At 39.3% G+C, this 19391-nt stretch overlaps 1 protein-coding gene across 3 annotated transcripts in view; it reads left to right on the top strand.

Annotated features, from left to right (window-relative positions):
• Positions 1–18927, top strand: part of LOC127978612 (ectonucleotide pyrophosphatase/phosphodiesterase family member 2-like) — a 34818-nt gene extending 15891 nt beyond the window's left edge. For 2 of the 3 annotated variants that reach the window (XM_052583397.1, XM_052583396.1), the window contains exons 11-25: positions 3076–3148; positions 3397–3505; positions 3714–3836; positions 4546–4577; positions 4670–4797; positions 5060–5123; positions 5200–5287; positions 5390–5559; positions 5637–5694; positions 7393–7532; positions 7630–7753; positions 8153–8230; positions 8400–8532; positions 8645–8798; positions 17398–18927. In XM_052583397.1, coding sequence (XP_052439357.1) covers positions 3076–3148; positions 3397–3505; positions 3714–3836; positions 4546–4577; positions 4670–4797; positions 5060–5123; positions 5200–5287; positions 5390–5559; positions 5637–5694; positions 7393–7532; positions 7630–7753; positions 8153–8230; positions 8400–8532; positions 8645–8798; positions 17398–17568 — 1645 coding nt within the window. In that variant the 3' untranslated portion in view covers positions 17569–18927. Of the gene's footprint in view, positions 1–3075; positions 3149–3396; positions 3506–3713; positions 3837–4545; positions 4578–4669; positions 4798–5059; positions 5124–5199; positions 5288–5389; positions 5560–5636; positions 5695–7392; positions 7533–7629; positions 7754–8152; positions 8231–8399; positions 8533–8644; positions 8799–13304; positions 16592–17397 lie in introns of those variants that run through there. The other variant, XM_052583399.1, reaches the window with a different exon arrangement.
• The last annotated feature ends 464 nt before the right edge of the window (positions 18928–19391 follow it).

The following is a 19391-nucleotide window of genomic DNA, read 5'->3' as shown; positions in this document are numbered from 1 at the left end:
AGGGAGTGCAAGTTCATCCACTAGTTTAGCGACGTGCTTCTGTGGAGGGAAAAGCGCGCTTTGCGCGGGTGCAAAATAGGAATGACACATGCGTCGGTGTACAAAGTCAATTGCGCTGGGTGCAAGATAGGGCCCTTAATGTCCTTTGTCTCTCCACATCAGTACCATTTTGGGATTTATGAGCTGAATGCAAGCAGCGTTTGATTTATTAATACACACACAACTGATCACACATGCTCAGGTGACAGGTGCAGGCTTCCACTCTGTGCTCGTGGGGTGCGGTGCTGTGTTGAATGTCTCTCTACTGGGGTGCCGTCTGAGTCTGTAAGTGAGCAAAAAAAGATATGCTAGAGCCCTCTGGAGCTTCTGTGCAACTTGCCTTGAAAGCCTCTTCGTCTGGCTTTTGTATCCGGCGGGAAAGAGCTCCTGTACCTGGGTCTTGTTTGTGGGATGTTCTTGGACCTTCTTCAACGCCTCAACCTTCTTCTCCTGGGGCATGATGAGCCCTCTCCCAATCTTTTAGCCCAGGTATTTGGCTTCGGTGAGGCCGAGGTGACACTCCTTTGGGTTGGCCGTCAGGCTAGGATTCCACTGTAAGAATACGACTTCTGGTGGTGCGAGGATTTCATGCTCAATGATGGTTCAGCTCAGGGTTTTTACTGAACACATCCTTAAACTGCCGGACCAGGGCTTCGAGGTCTGTCTTCTGGGCTGCCGCCGACTGGAGGGGCAATTTGGGCAAACGCTGCAAGTTGTTCTGGCCGGAGAACCAATTTCTTGAGCAGGTTCACATGATAGATCTGCTCCATTCTTCGGCGGCCAGGCTGCCGCACACGGTACGTCACCGGCCCCATTTGTTCCACCATGGTGTAGGGCACCTGCTAGGTTGCCAGGAACTTGCATGCTGCAGTCGGGACCCGACCTACCACCCCTTCTCTCCTGGTTGGAACTCAGGGGCTTGGGCCGGGTGATCATATAGCATTGCTGGGCGCACTGGGCCATCACGAGGTGTTCTTTCACTAGGGGCATGACTCAGACGATTCTTTCCCTCATTTCCCACACATGCTCGACCAGGCTGCGCAGTGGTGCTGGCTAGTTCGAGAAGGCCTCTAGGCTTCCTTCCGAATAGCAGTTAAAAGGGGGTGAAGCCAGTGGAAGCCTGGGGTACCTCTTGGACTTCAAAGAGCATGTAAAGGATCAGGAGTTCCCAGTAGCATACATCTTCCACCACCACTCGTCTCAGCATCCGCTTTAGGGTTTAATTAAACCACTCCACGAGCCCATCCGTTTACGGGTGATAGACCGACATCCTTAGTCACTCAATCTTGAGGAGGTGGCAGAGGTCCGCCATGACCTGAGACATGAAGGGGCTGTCCTGGTCCATCAGTATCTCCTTCAGGATCCCAACCTGGCTTGCCAGCAGAAACAGTGTTCGTGACCCAGTGCAGACTTCAGCAGCGATCCCACCAGATCCACCCCGATCCGCTCGAAGGGCACAACGATGGCAGGGAGTGGAATGAGTGGGCTGGGGGAGGAGGTCAATGGGGTGCTGTCTTCTGGCAGGTAGGGCAGCTTTGGTAGAACCGTTTCACTTCATCATCCAGGCCTGGCCAGTGGAAACGGTCCTGGATGCGCTGGAGTGTGTTTTCCGCTCCCAGGTTTCCCACCATTGGATGGGCATGTGCTAGTTCCATGACTGTCTCTGTCTTGGTTTTTGGCACAACCAGAAGCACTTTTACCTCCCCCGCCTGTGGGCAACACAGTACAGCAGACCGTTTCTTATGATAAAGTGAGGGAGGGGATGCGGTACCCTGTCTACCTCATCAATGCGGTGTACTTGTACCCAACAATTCCGCAGGCATTGTTCTCGCCAGAAGGAGCCCCCGACGTGACCTACAAAAACACACTGAGGTAGACAGATGGTAGGTTCACTGATTGACATTCACCCTCCCTCTCGCTATCCGTGGCCAGGTTGACCAGTTTTGGGCGGGGAGGTCCCCTACTTCTTCACCATGGCCTATTCTGGGCAGGACGACCTGCTGTCCTGGTAGTGTGGAGGAGCAGTCCCGTCCCAGGAGCAGCGGCACAGGGAGATCGCACACAATGGCCACTTCCACGTGCCAGGTCCCGGGCTCCGCCGAAACCCGCACCAGTGGGCCAGCACATAGCGGGTGTCGCCATGTACGCAGGTGAGTGGTATCCATGATTTTTGCTTGGGTCGAGGCTTCACCAAGGTGGGATGTGGGGTGACCGAACTGCCGGAATCCAGCAAGGCCCGAACCGGTTTTCCATCTACCTTCACTGTCGGGCTGGGTCCCCCGAAAGGTCCCTCTTGGTGTAGAAGGCACCCAGCCATCCATGCTCGGGTCGCGACTGCTGGGGGTTCAGTCGGCATTGGCTTGCCGACAGGGTCGGGGACCTCCGGTCTGCTGATTGATCACGGTGCACCTTCGAGCGGATGCCACTCCATCACCCTGCGGAGTGCAAGGCCGCTCTCTCCCCTGCTTCGCGGGCGTTCGCCACTTCCTCCAGCTCAACTGCTTTGACCAGGGTGGCGATGTCCTAAGGGTTTTTCATACTGACCAGGCGTCTCAGCGGGCAGGGCAGCACTCGTAACAGCTTACAAGAAGTAATGTCGTCGCTTCATAATGTTATGGTTGAATCGGTTGATAGAGTATTCTGACCATGCTTTTCATACTTTCCTGGACCTGGACAGTGTATTTTACTTGGCAGAACTGTAATTTTGACTTAAGTGATTATAACTACAGTAACTTAATGAAAATTATATGATAACTACAATAAGAAATATAATTACAGTGAGAAATTTTATTATAACTTTAACTTTTAACCTTAAACTCTAATATGACAACAAAATCAGAAATTATGAACCAATGTTCAGATTTCTCTTCTGGACGTTTATGCAAATTATATGTATGCATTTTTGATTGGATAATGCCTCATTTGCATAATACACAATATTATTCATCAACAAAACCTTTTTAGATATTTGTAATGGTAACAGTTGTGTTACTTTACTGATTAATAGTGTATTTGTGTGTGGTGTGTATCTTCCAGGCCGTATGTCTATGCTGTCCACTCAGAGCAGCCGGATGCGTACGGACACATCCTGGGTCCTCTGAGCAACGAGGTGAAACACACACACTCACACACACACACACACACACACACACACACACACACACACACACACACACACACACACACTCATACACATACATACATTCTCACACACACACACAGAGACACACACACACACACATGTACATATTCACACACACACTTTGATTCGTGTTTGACATTTAGAGGAGGGTAAGTATGACATGAGTTTTAACAGTTTTTACTGTGTGTGTGTGTGTGTGTGTGTGTATGAGACAGCTGGATAACACTCTCAGGAAGATCGATAACATCATCGGTCAGCTGATGAACGGCCTGAAACAGATGAACCTCCACCGCTGTGTGAACATCATCCTGGTGGGCGATCACGGTACTATCTCACACACACACACACACACACGCATTCTGAAGACAACAGTCACACTGAAAACCAGCTTTTTCATCAGTATGAGGAACTAGAAGTTATGATGTAAAAGACTCCAGCACCATCGTTTAAATGGTCTCGTCTGTGTGTGTGTGTTTGTGTGTGTGTGTGTGTGTGTGTGTATGTGTGTGTGTGTGTGTGTGCGTGCGCTCAGGGATGGAGGAGTCTCACTGTGAACGGACAGAGTATTTGGGCTCTTACGGACTGGATGTCGATGCTATCACACTGATCCCAGGATCCTCCGGAAGAATCGGCCCCAAAAGCTCCAGCACACCATGTGAGCACATACACCTTCAGCTACAATAAAAACTACAGGCCCACCCTAAAATTCAATGATTTATACAGTATTTATTCACTTTATGTAATGTTTATCCTGTTAAAAATGTTTGTAGATATTATTCAGCAACTAAAAAAAATATATATATATATATATATATATGCATACTTTGGGATATTAAGGTCTTGTAGCCTTGGCAAAATATATGAATGCCAAAACAGTATTAAACAGTAAAATTTTTGTTTCTTCTTCAAAGCAATCTAAACTGAAATTGTGGATGATTAAATTTCACAACATATACAATGTACTGTAAAAGCTTATAACTTAAAAACAATTTTAATCTTAAAGAATTTCATGATTTGTCTTTTATGTTGTCTTTATGATTCACCTGAAGCTATTAAACCCTGAGTTCACCAGGATTATATACATTTCAATTATCACTAAATATCATTTTGAATATGACTAAAAATGTCTGGCATTGGTTTAATTAAATAGGTGGTTGTAATGCAGGTCAAAGATGTGTTAATTAACTAATGCATTTTAGTTTAATGATCAAAGTTATGGTCAGTTGTCTGTGTTAAATGTATATATTCATGCGTTTGGAAGACACTTTTATCCAAAGCAACTTTTTGCATTCAGGACTTTTATTTTATGGCAAAATATCTGTTTAACATCAAAATAGAATCTTTATTATTTCTTTATGTTTCAGATGATCCAAAGGAGATTGTATCTAATCTTACAGTAAGTCCATCACACCCATCCTCCCGGGAGAATCAGGGTTGTGTTTGTACACTACGCACTCCTGTGACCTTTGACCTTTGACCTGTTTCCAGTGTAAGATGCCCAACCAGCACTTCAAGCCGTACCTGAAGCAGCACCTGCCCAAACGCCTGCATTACGCCAACAACAGACGCATCGAGGACGTGCACCTGCTCATGGACAGGAAGTGGCACGTGGCCATGTGGGTGACACTGTGTGTGCGTGTGTGTGTGTGCGTGTGAGTGTGTGCGTGTGTGTGTGTGTGAGTGTGTGTGAGTGTGTGTGTGTGAGTGTGTGTGTGTGTGTGTGTGTGTGAGAGAGAGAGAGTGTGAGCGTGTGTGTGTGTTTGTGCGCATGTGCTTGTAAAATTCAGATTGTTATTGGTCAAAATAAGTTTTTTCCTCAAGTTTTTCCTTAGTTGAGAGTGAGATGTGATGTGTGTTGTGTGTTGTGTGTGAAAGCAGATCTCCAGCTACCTGCGGCTTCTTTGGAGACCATGGCTTTGACAACAAGATCAGCAGCATGCAGGTAGATCAGTCAATCAATTAATTGATAATTCAATCAATCAATTAATCAGCGCTGTAACCTGCACTGTTTCTCGTAGACAATCTTTCTGGGATTTGGACCAAGTTTCAATTTCAAGACAGAAGTGCCTGTTTTTGAGAACATCGAGCTGTATAACGTCATGTGTGGTGAAGATCCTGCTGGATTTATTAGTGTTCTTAGATTATGAGAGTTGTGACAGATTAATGCAGCGTCCGTGTGTGTGTGTGTGTGTGTGTGTGTGTGTATAGATCTGCTGGGTTTGACTCCAGCTCCTAATAACGGGACTCACGGCAGTCTGAACAGTGTGTTGAGAAGCCCCCCCTACACCCCCACACGGCCAGAGGAAGTGACATCACCCACGACTGTAGCCCCGCCCACTGAGGTGACTCATGACCTGGGCTGTAACTGTGACGACGAGGTCAGCGACACACACACACACACACACACACGTGTGTTCTCTTCAGGTCAATGCATTGAGTCTCTTCTCATTCACAGAACAACATTGAAGAAAGTTCCCAGAGATTTCCTTCCGCTGCAGACGGACTGTTGAACAGTTAAGATCTGTTTCACTTTCACATTCATGTTCACATCCTACAGTGACTGGTCATGTGATCAAACAGGGAGGAAGTGTGTCTGAGTGTGTGTGTGTGCAATATAATATAACCAACAATATGTATGTATTGGGGTTCAGTGTTGGGGTCAATAATTAGTAAAGTATTTAATTTAGAAGGAAATATCTGAGTTAGTTTTTCTTGTTACTTTGTTTCTCCTGATTGAGTGACAGTTCTGGTGTTGTCATGGAGACAGAGATCAGGAGTGAGTGTGAACATGATCTCACTGTAGATCTAGACTCAATATGAACATGTGTTCAGTCTAAAACACATTCAGTGTTCCTCAAAATCATTAAAAACAGTCACATGCAAATTCTTAATATTATACAAACCTACAACAATTAAATATATTAAATAAGACAAATATAATGTATGTATTTAATCCCAATTTAACTTATGTCTTTGCTACTGACCTTATGTGATCCAATGCAATCATACTAATAAGCAAAAATAACAAATGATTATTTTTTCTTAATTTTTTATTGCTGAACAATGTTAAACTTTCTTCTCCTGAGTGATGTTCTTGACGTGATTTGTTTTATATTTCTACTGCACGGACATTAATTTACATTTCCTTCAGCCTGAGATGCATTCATTTCATATGAAAAGGGCTTTTACATTTGTAAAAGAAGAACTTTAAATATTAAAAACAACCAAGCAAGCCCTGCCCAGATTAAAAAAGTAATGCAAAAGTTACTTTCCAATAAAAGTAACAAAAGTCATGTAACTAGTTACTTTTTTAGGGAATAACATAATATTGTAATTTATTACTTTTAAAAGTAACTTTCCCCAACACTGCTGGAGTTATTATAGTTAACCAAAACTAAAACAAAATGTTTTACTTAAGAAATTAAGTTAACTGAAATAAAATAAAATAAAACACAAATAAAAAAGATTACCATTTATTTCAGATTGTTGCTTTTTTTTAGTATATCTTGTGCTAAATAAAATAAAACTAATAAATAATACTATATAGACATATTTAAACAAATAACAATGATAAAAAATATTTTTTATTAAAAACTATTCTCAAAACTTATAAGTACCAAATTTACCCTAAACTCTAAAAAACAAACAAAAACAAAAAAAACTCTAAAACAGATTCAGGGAAACCCATGGCTCTTGTCCTCTCAGATCGATCACAGTATTCTTCTGTCACGCCAGGAGTCTTCTGTAGGACTTTGTGATATGGGTTTACAGTGGTTTCACTCTTATTTGTCAAATCAGGGTTTTAATGTTCAGTTTGGGCGTTACTCCTCTTCTGACATTCCTCTGGGTTTGGTGTTCTGCAAGGTTCAGTCCTGGGCCCTGTGTTGTTTTCTATGTATTTGCTCCCCATGGCTTCTTATCTTTAAAAAATATGGTGTCTCTTTTCATCTATACGCTGACGATACTAAGCTTTATCTTCCACTACAGCATAATAATAAATATTGTCTGAGGCCATTGTTAGATTGCCTAAATAAACTTAATTATGACTTGGTCCTAAATTATTGTTTTTAAGTTTGGTCTTGGCTTCCTCACTCCGTATAATACACAGTGATTCAGGAACTTGGGGGCATTCTATTTGACTCTAGTAAAGTTCTTGAGTGAATCTCTTGAGCGTGTGATGTTTTTGATTGTGTGTGTGTGTGTTTGTGCAGACGTCACACACCTGCCGTTCGGCCGTCCAGCTGTTCTCTTCCAGACGTCATACACACAGCTGTGTCACTCAGATTACTGCAGCGGATACAGTCTCGTCCTCAACATGCCCCTGTGGAGCACCTTCACACTCACAGCACAGGTGTGTGAACAGATCACAAGCAGATGTGTTCCTCTGAGCCACGGAGCGACACTCATCCTGTGTGTGTGTGTGTGTGTGTGTGTGTGTGTGTGCGCAGGTGGAGGCTCCGGCCGTGTCGTCCAGCGAGTGTGTGAGAGCAGACGCTCGTCTCGATCACACACACACATGTAACTCGTACAACCAGGTGCCAGACATCACACACGCTTTCCTCTTCCCACCGGGTCAGTCACACACACATCTATATTAATATTACACTGAAGATGCCTGAGATCTCACCATGCTTCAGCTGATTAATCATGAAGGCTATTGTTTTTAATCAATGTTTGATGTTTTTAGGAGTAAAATATTGTATAAATCAGTGTGAATTAAATATTGGACACTCTCAGAATATAGAGAGGATTGGAATTGAAATCTACAGATGCAAATAGACAAAGAGCAATAAAATAAAGACTTCACTGTGTGTTTTGGATGTTTTCTGTCCACTAGTCTGAAAAAAGAGACATGATATGGAAGCGAAATAGCCTCAGAATTGACCGGTGCATATAAAAGCATTGTTTTGCCGTAGTGTCTTGGCTCAGGATGGTTCCAGGTAAATCTGATGTATGTGTTGATCTCTGTAGATTTCTCTGCTTCGGCTGAATCCAGATATGAAGCTTCCCTCATCACAAACACCGTCCCCATGTACCCTGCCTTCAAGAGTGAGTGCTGCACTGCTGACACTTATTTATTCACAAAATATGATTCACAAACACATGCACAAACTGCGCTTTTAGAAAATGAGCAGGAGTGAAGACAATCAAAAATTAAAGCCTTATTTTAAATATTAAAAAAATGAAAGTGTGTGTGTGTGTGTGTGTGTGTGTGTAGGGGTGTGGGGTTTCCTGCAGAGGCATGTCCTCAGGAGATACAGTCTGGAGAATAATGTCATTAATGTGATGATGGGACCCATATTTGACCACGACCACGACGGACTGAGAGACACAGAAGAGAAGATCAAAGAGTGAGAAACTCTCAGCCCTGGCCCTCATGTTGTTTAGTGATAGAAGTGAAGTGGATTGCTGTTGTGTGTGTGTGTGTGTGTGTGTGATGTCCTCTTCTGCGGTGTGTTGCAGTCACACACTGGGCTCTGTCTTCATCCCCACACACTTCTACAGCATCATCAGCAGCTGCGAGAAACTCAACGAGACGCTGGACGAGTGTGACGGAGATCTGAGAGTCACCTGCTTCATCCTGCCACACAGAGACGACAACAGAGAGAGCTGCAACGTGAGTGGCACACACACACACAACACACACACACACACACACACACACACACACACACACACACACACACAGACGACAACAGAGAGAGCTGCAACGTGAGTGACACACACACACACACACACACAGACGACAACAGAGAGACCTGCAACGTCAGTGACACACACACACACACACACATACGTTTGTTTTTGTGAAAAGTGGGGACATCCCATAATAATAATAATAATAACCTTTATTTAACCAGGTAAAATCAGTTGAGAACAAGTTCTCATTTACAACTGCGACCTGGCCAAGATAAGGCAGAAACAGTGTGACAACACAGAGTTACACATAGAAATAAATAAAGTATCCAATCTACAAACCAATCCCTGTACAACATACAAACGTAATACAAAGAACAAAATAATGATGTAGCCTACACATATACACTAAGTAAACCTTAAGAGCTTAAAGCGGAAAATAAAATATAAAAATTCTACAGTGCACCATAACAGGGCTGCTAACAAGAGCAGGAATCAGTAAATAATTGTGAAATCTGATGCTTAAAGTTACCAAGGGAGATCGGTACTTCTATTTTTAAAGATTTTTGCAATTGATTCCAGTCGTTGGCAGCAGAGAACTGGAAAGAAAGGCGGCCAAAAGAGGACTTGACTTTGGGAATGACCAAAGAAATATACCTACTAGCACGCGCATTACGAATTGAAGTCTCTACCGTAACCAGTGAGTTGAGATATGGAGGGGATAAGCCTAATAAAGACTTGACCAGGTGACCAGGAGCCAGTGAATTCAGCAGCGAGTATGTAGTGAGGGCCAGCCAATAAGGGAATAAAGATTGCAGTGATGAGTAGTGTATGGTGCTTTGGTGACAAAACAGATAGCACTGTGATAAATTACATCCAGTTTACTTAGTGGAGTTTTAGAGGCTATTTTGTATACAACATCACCAAAATCAAGGATCGGTAAGAAGGTAAGCTTTACAAGGGCATATTTGGCGGCATAAGTAAAAGAGGCTTTGTTACGATATAAGAAACTTATTCTAGATTTAATTTTCGATTGTAAATAATTAATATGAATCTGAAAATTAAGTTTACTGTCTAACCAGACACCTAAATATTTATAGGAGTCCACTTTTTCTAATTCTGTCCCATCAAGAGTAGTAAGGATAATCGGATGAACAGCTATGGGCAGTGTACGATTAAAAAGCATGCATTTAGTCTTATTAGCATTTAAAAGCAGTTGAAGGTCAAGAAAGGCATGTTGTATGGCATTAAAACTAGTCTGAAGGTTAATTAACAGAGTCTAAAGAGGGTCCCGATGTATATAAAATGGTATTGTCTGCATATAAATGGATTAACGAATCACCAGCAGCTCTAGCAACCTCATTGATATATATAGAAAAAAGGGTTGGCCCCAGAATTGAACCCTGAGGCACCCCCATTGAGACTGCCACAGGACTGGACAACATGTCCTTTGATTTTACACACTGAACTCTGTCTAAAAAATAATCTGAGAACCAAGCAATGCATTCTCTTGAGAAACCAAGGTTATTTAGTCTGTCAATAAGAACACAATGATTAACCGAGTCAAAAGCCTTGGCAAGATCAATAAAGACGGCTGCACAATATTGTTTACTATCGATAGAGGTTATGACATCATTAAGTACCTTTAGTGTGGCAGAAGTGCATCCATGACCAGCTCTGAAACCAGAATAAATGGTGGAACTCAAAACATTTTATAATCTGTTTATTAATTAGGCTTTCGAATATTTTGGCAGTACATGGCAGAATAGATATAGGTCTGTAACAATTTGGGTCTAAAGTGTCTCCCCCTTTGAAGAGGGGGATGACCGCGGCAGCTTTCCAATCTTTGGGAATCTCACATGATACCAACAAGAGATTAAATATGGTGCTAATAGGAGTCGCAATAATTTCAGCTGATAATTTTAAAAAGAAAGGATCTATATTGTCCAGCCCAGCAGATTTATATCTGCTGGGCGGATCAGAAGCAACATTAAGAGCATGACCAGCAGCAGCAAAGTGTTCATTCAAATTTGTAATTATCAATAATTTGTCAGTGGTAACAGTGTTCCCAAACTTCAATGCTGCGGGCGACTGGGCGGAGATGTTTTTATTCTCCATAGACTTTACAGTGTCCCAGAACTTTTTAGAGTTAATACTACAAGATGAAAATTTCTGTTTAAAGAAACAGGCCTTAGCTTTTCTAACTGACTGTGTGTATTTGTTCCTGATTTCCCGAAAAAGTTGCATATCTCGGGGACTTTTTGATGCTAATGCAATGTGCCACAAGATGTTTTTTTGTTGATTTAGAGCAGTCAAGTCTGGGGTAAACCAAACACTATACCTGTTTTTGGTTCTCAGTTTTTTTAAAAGGAGCGTGCCTATTTAATATAGTTAAAAAAGTATTTTTAAAAAGAAACCAGGCATCATCTACTGATGGAATGAGTTCGATACCATTCCACGGTACCTGAGACAGATCGAATTAAAAAGCCTGTTCACAGAAGTGTTTTAAAGAACGTTTGACAGTTATGAGGGGTGATTGTTTGACCACAAACCCATTACGAACACAGGCAATTATGCAGTGATCGCTCAGATCCTGGTTAAAAACAGAGGAGGTGTAATTGGAGGGCATATTAGTCAGAATGATATCTATGATAGTACCCGCATTTACTGATTTAGGATTGTATCTAGTGGGTTCATTGATGATTTGTGTAAGATTGAGAGCGTCTATCCTAGATTGAAGAGCAGCCGGTGCATTAAGCATGTCCAAGTTCAAATCAACTCTGAAGATAGGTGCGGGGCAATCAATTCACAAATAGCATCCAGGGCACAGCTGGGGGCTGAGGGAGGTCTGTAAGAGGTAGCAACAGTGAGCAACTTATTTCTAAAAAGATGGATTTTTAAGAGTAGAAGCTCAAGCTGTTTGGGCACAGATCTGGACAGTAAAACAGAAATCTGCACATTATCTCTGCCATAGATCACAACTCCACCTCCCTTGCTAGTTCTATCCTGATGAAAAATTGTATAGTTCGGAATAGAAATTTCAGAATTTTTTATGGGTTTCCTAAGCCAAGATTCAGACACGGCTACAACAGAATAGAAACAGAATTCTGAACATGATAAAATAAATTGAAGGCATAATATGTTGGCAAGGGTATAGTGAGTTGTGGGTTCAATGACGGTAAACCTAAATGTTGGGTAATAAAGAGAGATTACATCTCTGGAAACACCAGTTAATCTTGATGAAGTCTCCACATATGTAGGGGGTATAACAAAAGGAAATTAAAGATTTGTTGAGAGGGGCTGTGGACTCTACATTGAATAAAAACAGTGATAGCTAGCCTAAACAATAACATACCAGACATGTTCGCCAGCAGGCAATTAAAAATAAAAATATATGAAAAGACAAACTAATTAAAACTTTAAAAACTCTTCACACAAAACATAAAACGAGACACAAAAACATGTCAGCACTGTTGCGCCTTCTTGGATCAGTCCATTTAGAAGGGGGTACACAGCCACAACACCATATGAAAGAATCCAGAGCAGTAAACAAGGAGTGAATAGGTGTAATGGTTTTTATTCTGTAGAAACTGTATATTCTATGTCCCTTCACCAACCCTACACCTAACCCTAACCCTCACAGGAAACTTTGTGCATTTTTACTTTCTCAAAAAAACTCATTCTGTATGATTTATAAGTGTTTTGAAAAATGGGGACATGGGTTATGTGCTCATAAGTCACCCTCTCCTTGTAATACCTGTGTCATACACATGACATTATACAGAGCTGTGTCCTGATATGACACAAAAACAAGAGCACACACACACTCTCACTCACAGACACACAGACACACACACACACACACACACACACACAGAGACACACACACCCACACTCACTCACTCACACACAGACCAGACACATACACAGACAGACACACACACACACACACACACACACACACACACACACAGACGACAACAGAGAGAGCTGCAACATCAGTGACACACACACGTGCGCACACACACACGTGAGAAGTGTGTAGTGTTTGTAAGATGTTCTCCTGTGAAAATAAATATGAATAAAGTGCATAAATATTATTAGTAATTTAACAGTAAATAATATGATGTGTGCAGTATATTTATATAATGTAGGTCTTGGGTTTGACCAGCAGATGGAGACATTTAGAATCAAAACAAACCACACACACACACACACACACACTCTCTCTCTCTCTCTCTCTCTCTCTCTCTCACACACACACAGACACACACACACTCTCTCTCTCTCTCTCTCTCTCACACACACACACAGACACACTCTTTCAACACACAGCAATTTCCACAATGTCACTGTAAAGCAGATTTACATCAAAGTAAAGATTCTAGAGAATGTTTAGTAATAGTTTATCAGTGGTGACTATTTCAGGTTGATGTCCATTATGGCAAAATCTGGTAGTTGTGTGTGTTTCATCATCTCTTCTCAGGTGTTCTGGATCCAGACTGGAGCTTGTGTAAATCCTAGTTACCACGGGATGAAGATCCAGCAGAAACAGAGAAACACATAGAGACATCATTAGCGTAGCTGCTGATCCAACGAACTAAAATTAGTTTAACCCAAGCTAATGAATAAAAATGCACCTTTGATCAGATACAACTACACTCACAATTTAAGAAACATTATTCGAATGCTTGGCGAAAGAGATGTGTTTTTAATCTAGATTTAAACAGAGAGAGTGTGTCTGAACCCCGAACATTATCAGGAAGGCTATTCCAGAGTTTGGGAGCCAAATGTGAGAAAGCTCTACCTCCTTTAGTGGACTTTGCTATCCTAGGAACTACCAAAAGTCCAGCGTTTTGTGACCTTAGGGAGCGTGATGGGTTGTAGCGTGGTAGAAGGCTAGTTAGGTACGCTGGAGCTAAACCATTTAGGGCCTTATAGGTAAGTAATGATAATTTGTAACTGATACGGAACTTAATAGGTAGCCAGTGCAGAGACTGTAAAATTGGGGTAATATGATCATATTTTCTTGACCTGGTAAGGACTCTAGCTGCTGCATTTTGGACGACCTGAAGCTTGTTTATTGAAGAAGCAGGACAATCACCTAGAAGTGCATTACAATAGTCCAGTCTAGAGGTCATCTTAGAGCCTGAATACCTGTATAGTTGTGTAATGGATCTACAGTATGAGTGTGTCTGTGGTGATGAACGCAGCACTACGATGCAGCCTTGTTCTGACGCAAGAAGCAGAAACACAGAGTCATTAATTTAGCCACAGTGACACAGCTTTATGATTCACCTTAGTAAATATGTCATTTTGTTCTTAACGTAATGAGGAAATAGTAGGGTTTGGAAAGAGCAGTGTTTGTTAAAGTCTGTGGTTCAGACAGTGAATCAGTGATGAGGGGCTTCACCATTACATCCCTTACACAAGCGCTCACAATCCTCCTGGACAACAGCGGAGCGAATCTCACACCTGTCTTCCTTAGTATTACAGTGTTTCATGGTTTGAGAATCCAGTATACTAAGTGTTAAAGTGTTGCATGCAAAGTTTTCGTCCAGTCTCTCTTGATACAACAGAAGTATCACACACATGATTGAGTATGAGAGTCCCGGGCCTGACAGCACCAATTGCACTGACCTCTTTGGTGTTTAAAAGCTTTGAAAGGCTTGTTAAAAGGTATGTAGTGTCATATATTGGACCCTTTGCAGTTTGCCTATCAGCCAAATAAGGGCGTGGATGATGCAACATTGTATATTCGCATCCTGAAGATTCTAAAAACCATGTGAAAATCTTATTTGCTGGTTTTTCATCGGCTTTTAATACTATATTGCCAGCTGTGTTGGTCGTAAGATTAACCACAGAGTTTAGCCTGGATGGGGGACTGATTGTGTGGTTGGGGGACTTTTTAAGGAACAGAGTACAGTGAGTGAGTGTGGGTGGATCAATATCAGATAAACATATTACTAATGTCGGAGCACCACAAGGCTGTGTCCTCTCTCCCCTACTGTTTATATTCTACACAAATAACAGTATAAGTGCCCACTCAGGTAGATCTATTATCAAATTTGCAGATGATTCTGCACTAGTTAGTCTACTAAAAGGGGACGAGGACAGTCACGGATCTGTTTTAGATGAATTTATCTCTTGGTGTGACATGTAAAATCTTAAGCATTTTAAAAACAAAGGAGATGTGTATTGATTTTAAGAAGGAGTCTTTGGAAGATTATGTCACTTAATGTAAGCATCTCAATCCTTAGAGTTGTTTAACTCTTTTACTGAAAGTGTTTTTACATCACCTGTTAGTTTGGATATGCCACAATGAAACAAAAGAGTTTGATTAGGAAAGTTTTGAGTACAGCGAGCAAAATAATTGGTATCCCTTTGAGAGGTCTTGAACAAATTTACCAAAACAGACGCCTTAGTAAAGCAACAAAAAACACAGCAGACAGTAGTCATCCCCTGTTTGTTAACTTTGAGAAATTACCTTCGGGGAGAAGATTCAGGATGCTAGGGATTTATAAAAACGGGGGAAAACTCCTTCCTGCCACAGACAGTTAAACTGTTGATCAAAGGTCATGCCGTAGGTGCTTACTGAGGGGCTCTCAGCCTTGATTGTTGATCTTATTCTTAGTTTTATTTTATTTTATTCTTTATTATGTTTGTATTATGGGTATTGTCGGTGCTGTACGTGAGAAACGCAAGCAACAAATTTCCCTAAGGCGATAGTAAAGTAAATCAATCAATCAATCAATACAAGAGTTCAGAAGCTCAGCAGTCTTTAAATAAATATACATAAATAAATAACAGTACATTTTATAATTTATAAACTACAATTGTAGCTCTAGACCTTTACCTCTGGCTATGATTTCATTGATATAGTTGTCTGAATGATTTATAGTCTCAAGCATCACGCAATAGAAACTTTTTCAATATTTTAAAACTCGAAAACTCGGAATTTTTGTAAGTGTTTTCCGTTGAAGAGATTAGAGAGGCACGCGGTTCTTACGTAAATACCATGCACGTTCACAATCACAATTCGGAAATTCCTTCAATGAACCATTTGTGATCCTGGAGCACAAAATCACAAAAAAAGTATTAAGTTTACATTTTTCTAAATTTGAGATTTAAACATGATCTGAAGCTGAATAAATCATCTCTCCATTGATTGGTTTGTTAGGAGAATAATATATGTCTAAATATTGAGAAAATCATCTTTAAAGCTGTTTAATGAAGCGAGATAAGCCATCGTCACATCACTGCTGTCTTTTATAAGGTTTGACACCAGTTACACAACCAGCCTGTTTAAAACTAAACCAATAATACATAGAAAGTTTTATTATTAAAGGAAACACAGGACATGTATTGCTTAATGCTTACTGTGACACACTTAAATATTTGTAAGTGTAGTGTCAGTATTCTACCACTAGATTGCGTAAGCGTGCTCAGAGGGGTGCTTATATTTACACACATTTCTACGTATAAGTACAAGTCGATGGATTCCACACTATGTGTTAAACTCTTCTTACACACTCATTACACACATATCTGTTGATAAATGAGGCCCCAGGCTCCATTTACAGACATATGGTAATAGTACTTGTGTCAATTAAATAAAAGTTACAGAGAATTAACAAAACACAGATTCTTAATTTTATAGCATTTTACGAATTGTCCCAACTTCTATGGAATTGGGGTTGTAATATAAATTTGTTTTTAAAATACTCATTCTTGTTTTACTTTGAATATTCGACTATTTGATTTTCAGTATTTGAATATGATTTGACTTTCACTTGAATTCAGATTTTCAGGATTTTCACTTGAATATGTGCCTTGATCATTTGAATTAGAATTTTAGTGTTGGATTTTCAGTATTTAAAATATTTGAATTTGATCTTTCGATTTTCAATATTTTATTTAAATATTTGAATTTAAATGATTGATTTTCAATATTTTATTTAAATATTTGAATTTAAATATTTGATTTTCAATATTTTATTTAAATATTTGAATTTAAATTATTGATTTTTAGTATTTTATTTAAATATTTGAATATAAATATTTGATTTTCAATATTTTATTTAAATATTAAAATTTGATCATTTGATTTTCAGTATAATATTTAAAAAATTGATTTTCAATATTTTATTTAAATATTGAATTTAAATAATAGATTTTCCGTATTTTATATTAAATATTTGAATTTGATCATTTGATTATCCGTATTATATTTAAATAATTGTATTTAAATACTTGATTTTCTGTATTGTATTTAAATAATTGATTTTCAGTATTTTAAGTATTTGAATTTAAATATTAGATTTTCTGTATTTTATTTAAATATTTGAATTTAATCTTTTGATTTTCATTTTTTTTGTTTTATATTTGAATTTGATCATTTGACTGTTTTAAATGTGAATATTTGATTTCCAGTATTTAAATTTGTGTATATGATTGACTATTTAATTTGTGATAGTTTCAGTATTTATACATTTGAATACTTATAATACCAAACATATATTAAATATTTAGATTTCAGGAGGTCAAGTGAAAAAACAGTACTCCGTGTCTCTGTGCAGAGTTTGGAGGACGAGTCTCTTTGGGTGGAGGATCTGCTGAAGTTACACACGGCTCGAGTGAGAGACGTGGAGCTGCTCACGGGTCTGGACTTCTACCGCTCCGCTGCGCCATCGTACACGCGTGTGCTGGCGCTCAAAACACACATGCAGACCTTCGAGGACCACGTGTAACGAGACGTCTAACACACTGCAGCCCATGCTTCCACTGTATAGTTTTATACACTGTGACATATTTATTATTCACTTTCAAGCTAACAATTAAACCATCTCACAACCGCAGTCCCACTTCCAGCTCCTTACATCTGTAAACGTGTTCACAACATGATGCAGTTAACGCAATTACTATCTGAAAAAAATGTGCTCACATCCTTAAAAGAACTCGTAGACAGTTTTATGTGTACCCTCAAACTTGTGCAGCATCATGTCTGTTGTTAATGTCATAATGCACGAATAAAAAACATTCAATAGTTTAATATTCATCACTATAGTAGAGCCAAATAAACAATACATTTGATAATAATTAATTTGCATAACAAAATGCTATAATGCATTGGTTAATATTAATGAACTACATTAGATAATATGAAGTAACCCTGAAAAATACTTCTAAAGCATACTGCGAAAAAAACAACCTTCCTGCATATTTTTTGTTTTGTTTTCCAATACAGATATCTAAACATTTAAAAAATAAGACTTAAGCTCAAATTCATAATAAAAATAATGTATTTTTGAGATTAAAAAAAAATGATAATTTAAATTATGTGATTTCTAAAAAAGAAATAATAATAAATAAATCTGGGACTTAATATATAGAACATTAATTTTTTTTTAGATATATGACCTGAAAACTACAGAGAAATACAAAGGAAGAACGTCTTTTTTGCACTGCAGTTATTAATATCTTTGACATTTCTGAATGCATTATAAAAATCAGAAGTTGTATCTGTTAATATTGTTTAATGGATCTGAGCTATGAACTAACAAAGAACAGTTGTATTTTTATTTACTAACATAAAGATTAAAAAATATATATTGCTGATTGTTTGTTATTTAATATTTGTTAATGCATGCAGTCATCCACTTACAGGAGTTTATTGTGAAACATTGGTGTCTTTCAGTGCATTTGTTGTACTCTGGTTTTATCTAGCCTGTTGATTACTCAGAGAGTCTTTCAACAGAAAGACATAATTGCAAGAATGTGATCCTTCCAGGTTGTCATTTAGTAGTTGCGATAATTATGACGTGGGTGAACGCAGCGTAAACACTGAGTGTGTGTGTGTGTGTGTGTGTGTGTTTAGTAGTTGTCAAACTGGCTTCTTTGTTCAATCTGGATTTTTTTTTAGCATGTATAAAAGTATGAGCAAACACGTGTGAAAGGTGAATTTGTGCATGTTCAGTGATACTGAATCTTCTTCCTGTTGGCAGAAGACGGTCATGTGACTCATTTTCTGAGCCACTGATGCTCTGTCTTACTAATGAGTGCCGTTAATGATTGTGTTCATTCAATAAATTCCTCAACTGCCTATAAAACATGGTTTGTGTCACATGTTGCTGTTCACATATGTGTGTGTGTGGTGGTGATCATTCTGGGTTTGTTTTGGGTCTCGGTCTCCAGCTGCAGGAATAAAGGTGAGAAAGAAACACACACCAACATCAGCACTGTGTGTTTTAACAGAAATGGATAAAAAGGGTTTATACAAACGCCCAGCTAAGTTTGGAGTGAGTATTACATTTTTAATTTAATTTTTTGAAGATTTTAAGTTTGCAGTTTAAAGATGTTAAGTTTGGATATTTTAAGTTTAAAGATTTTAAGATTGAAGATTTTAAGTTTGCAGTTTAAAGATTTTAGGTTTGTATATTTTAAGTTTGGATATTTTAAGTTTAAAGATTTTAAGATTGAAAATTTAAGTTCGCACTTTAAAGATTTTAAGATTGAATATTTTAAGTTTGTATATTTTAAGTTTAAATATTTTAAGTTTAAAGTTTTGAGATTT

Source organism: Carassius gibelio, chromosome B19 (assembly GCF_023724105.1).
Source record: "Carassius gibelio isolate Cgi1373 ecotype wild population from Czech Republic chromosome B19, carGib1.2-hapl.c, whole genome shotgun sequence".
NCBI classification, from domain to species: domain Eukaryota; kingdom Metazoa; phylum Chordata; class Actinopteri; order Cypriniformes; family Cyprinidae; genus Carassius; species Carassius gibelio.
The sequence above is the reverse complement of the archived record's forward strand: the minus strand, read 5'-3'. Positions and strand labels throughout refer to the sequence as shown.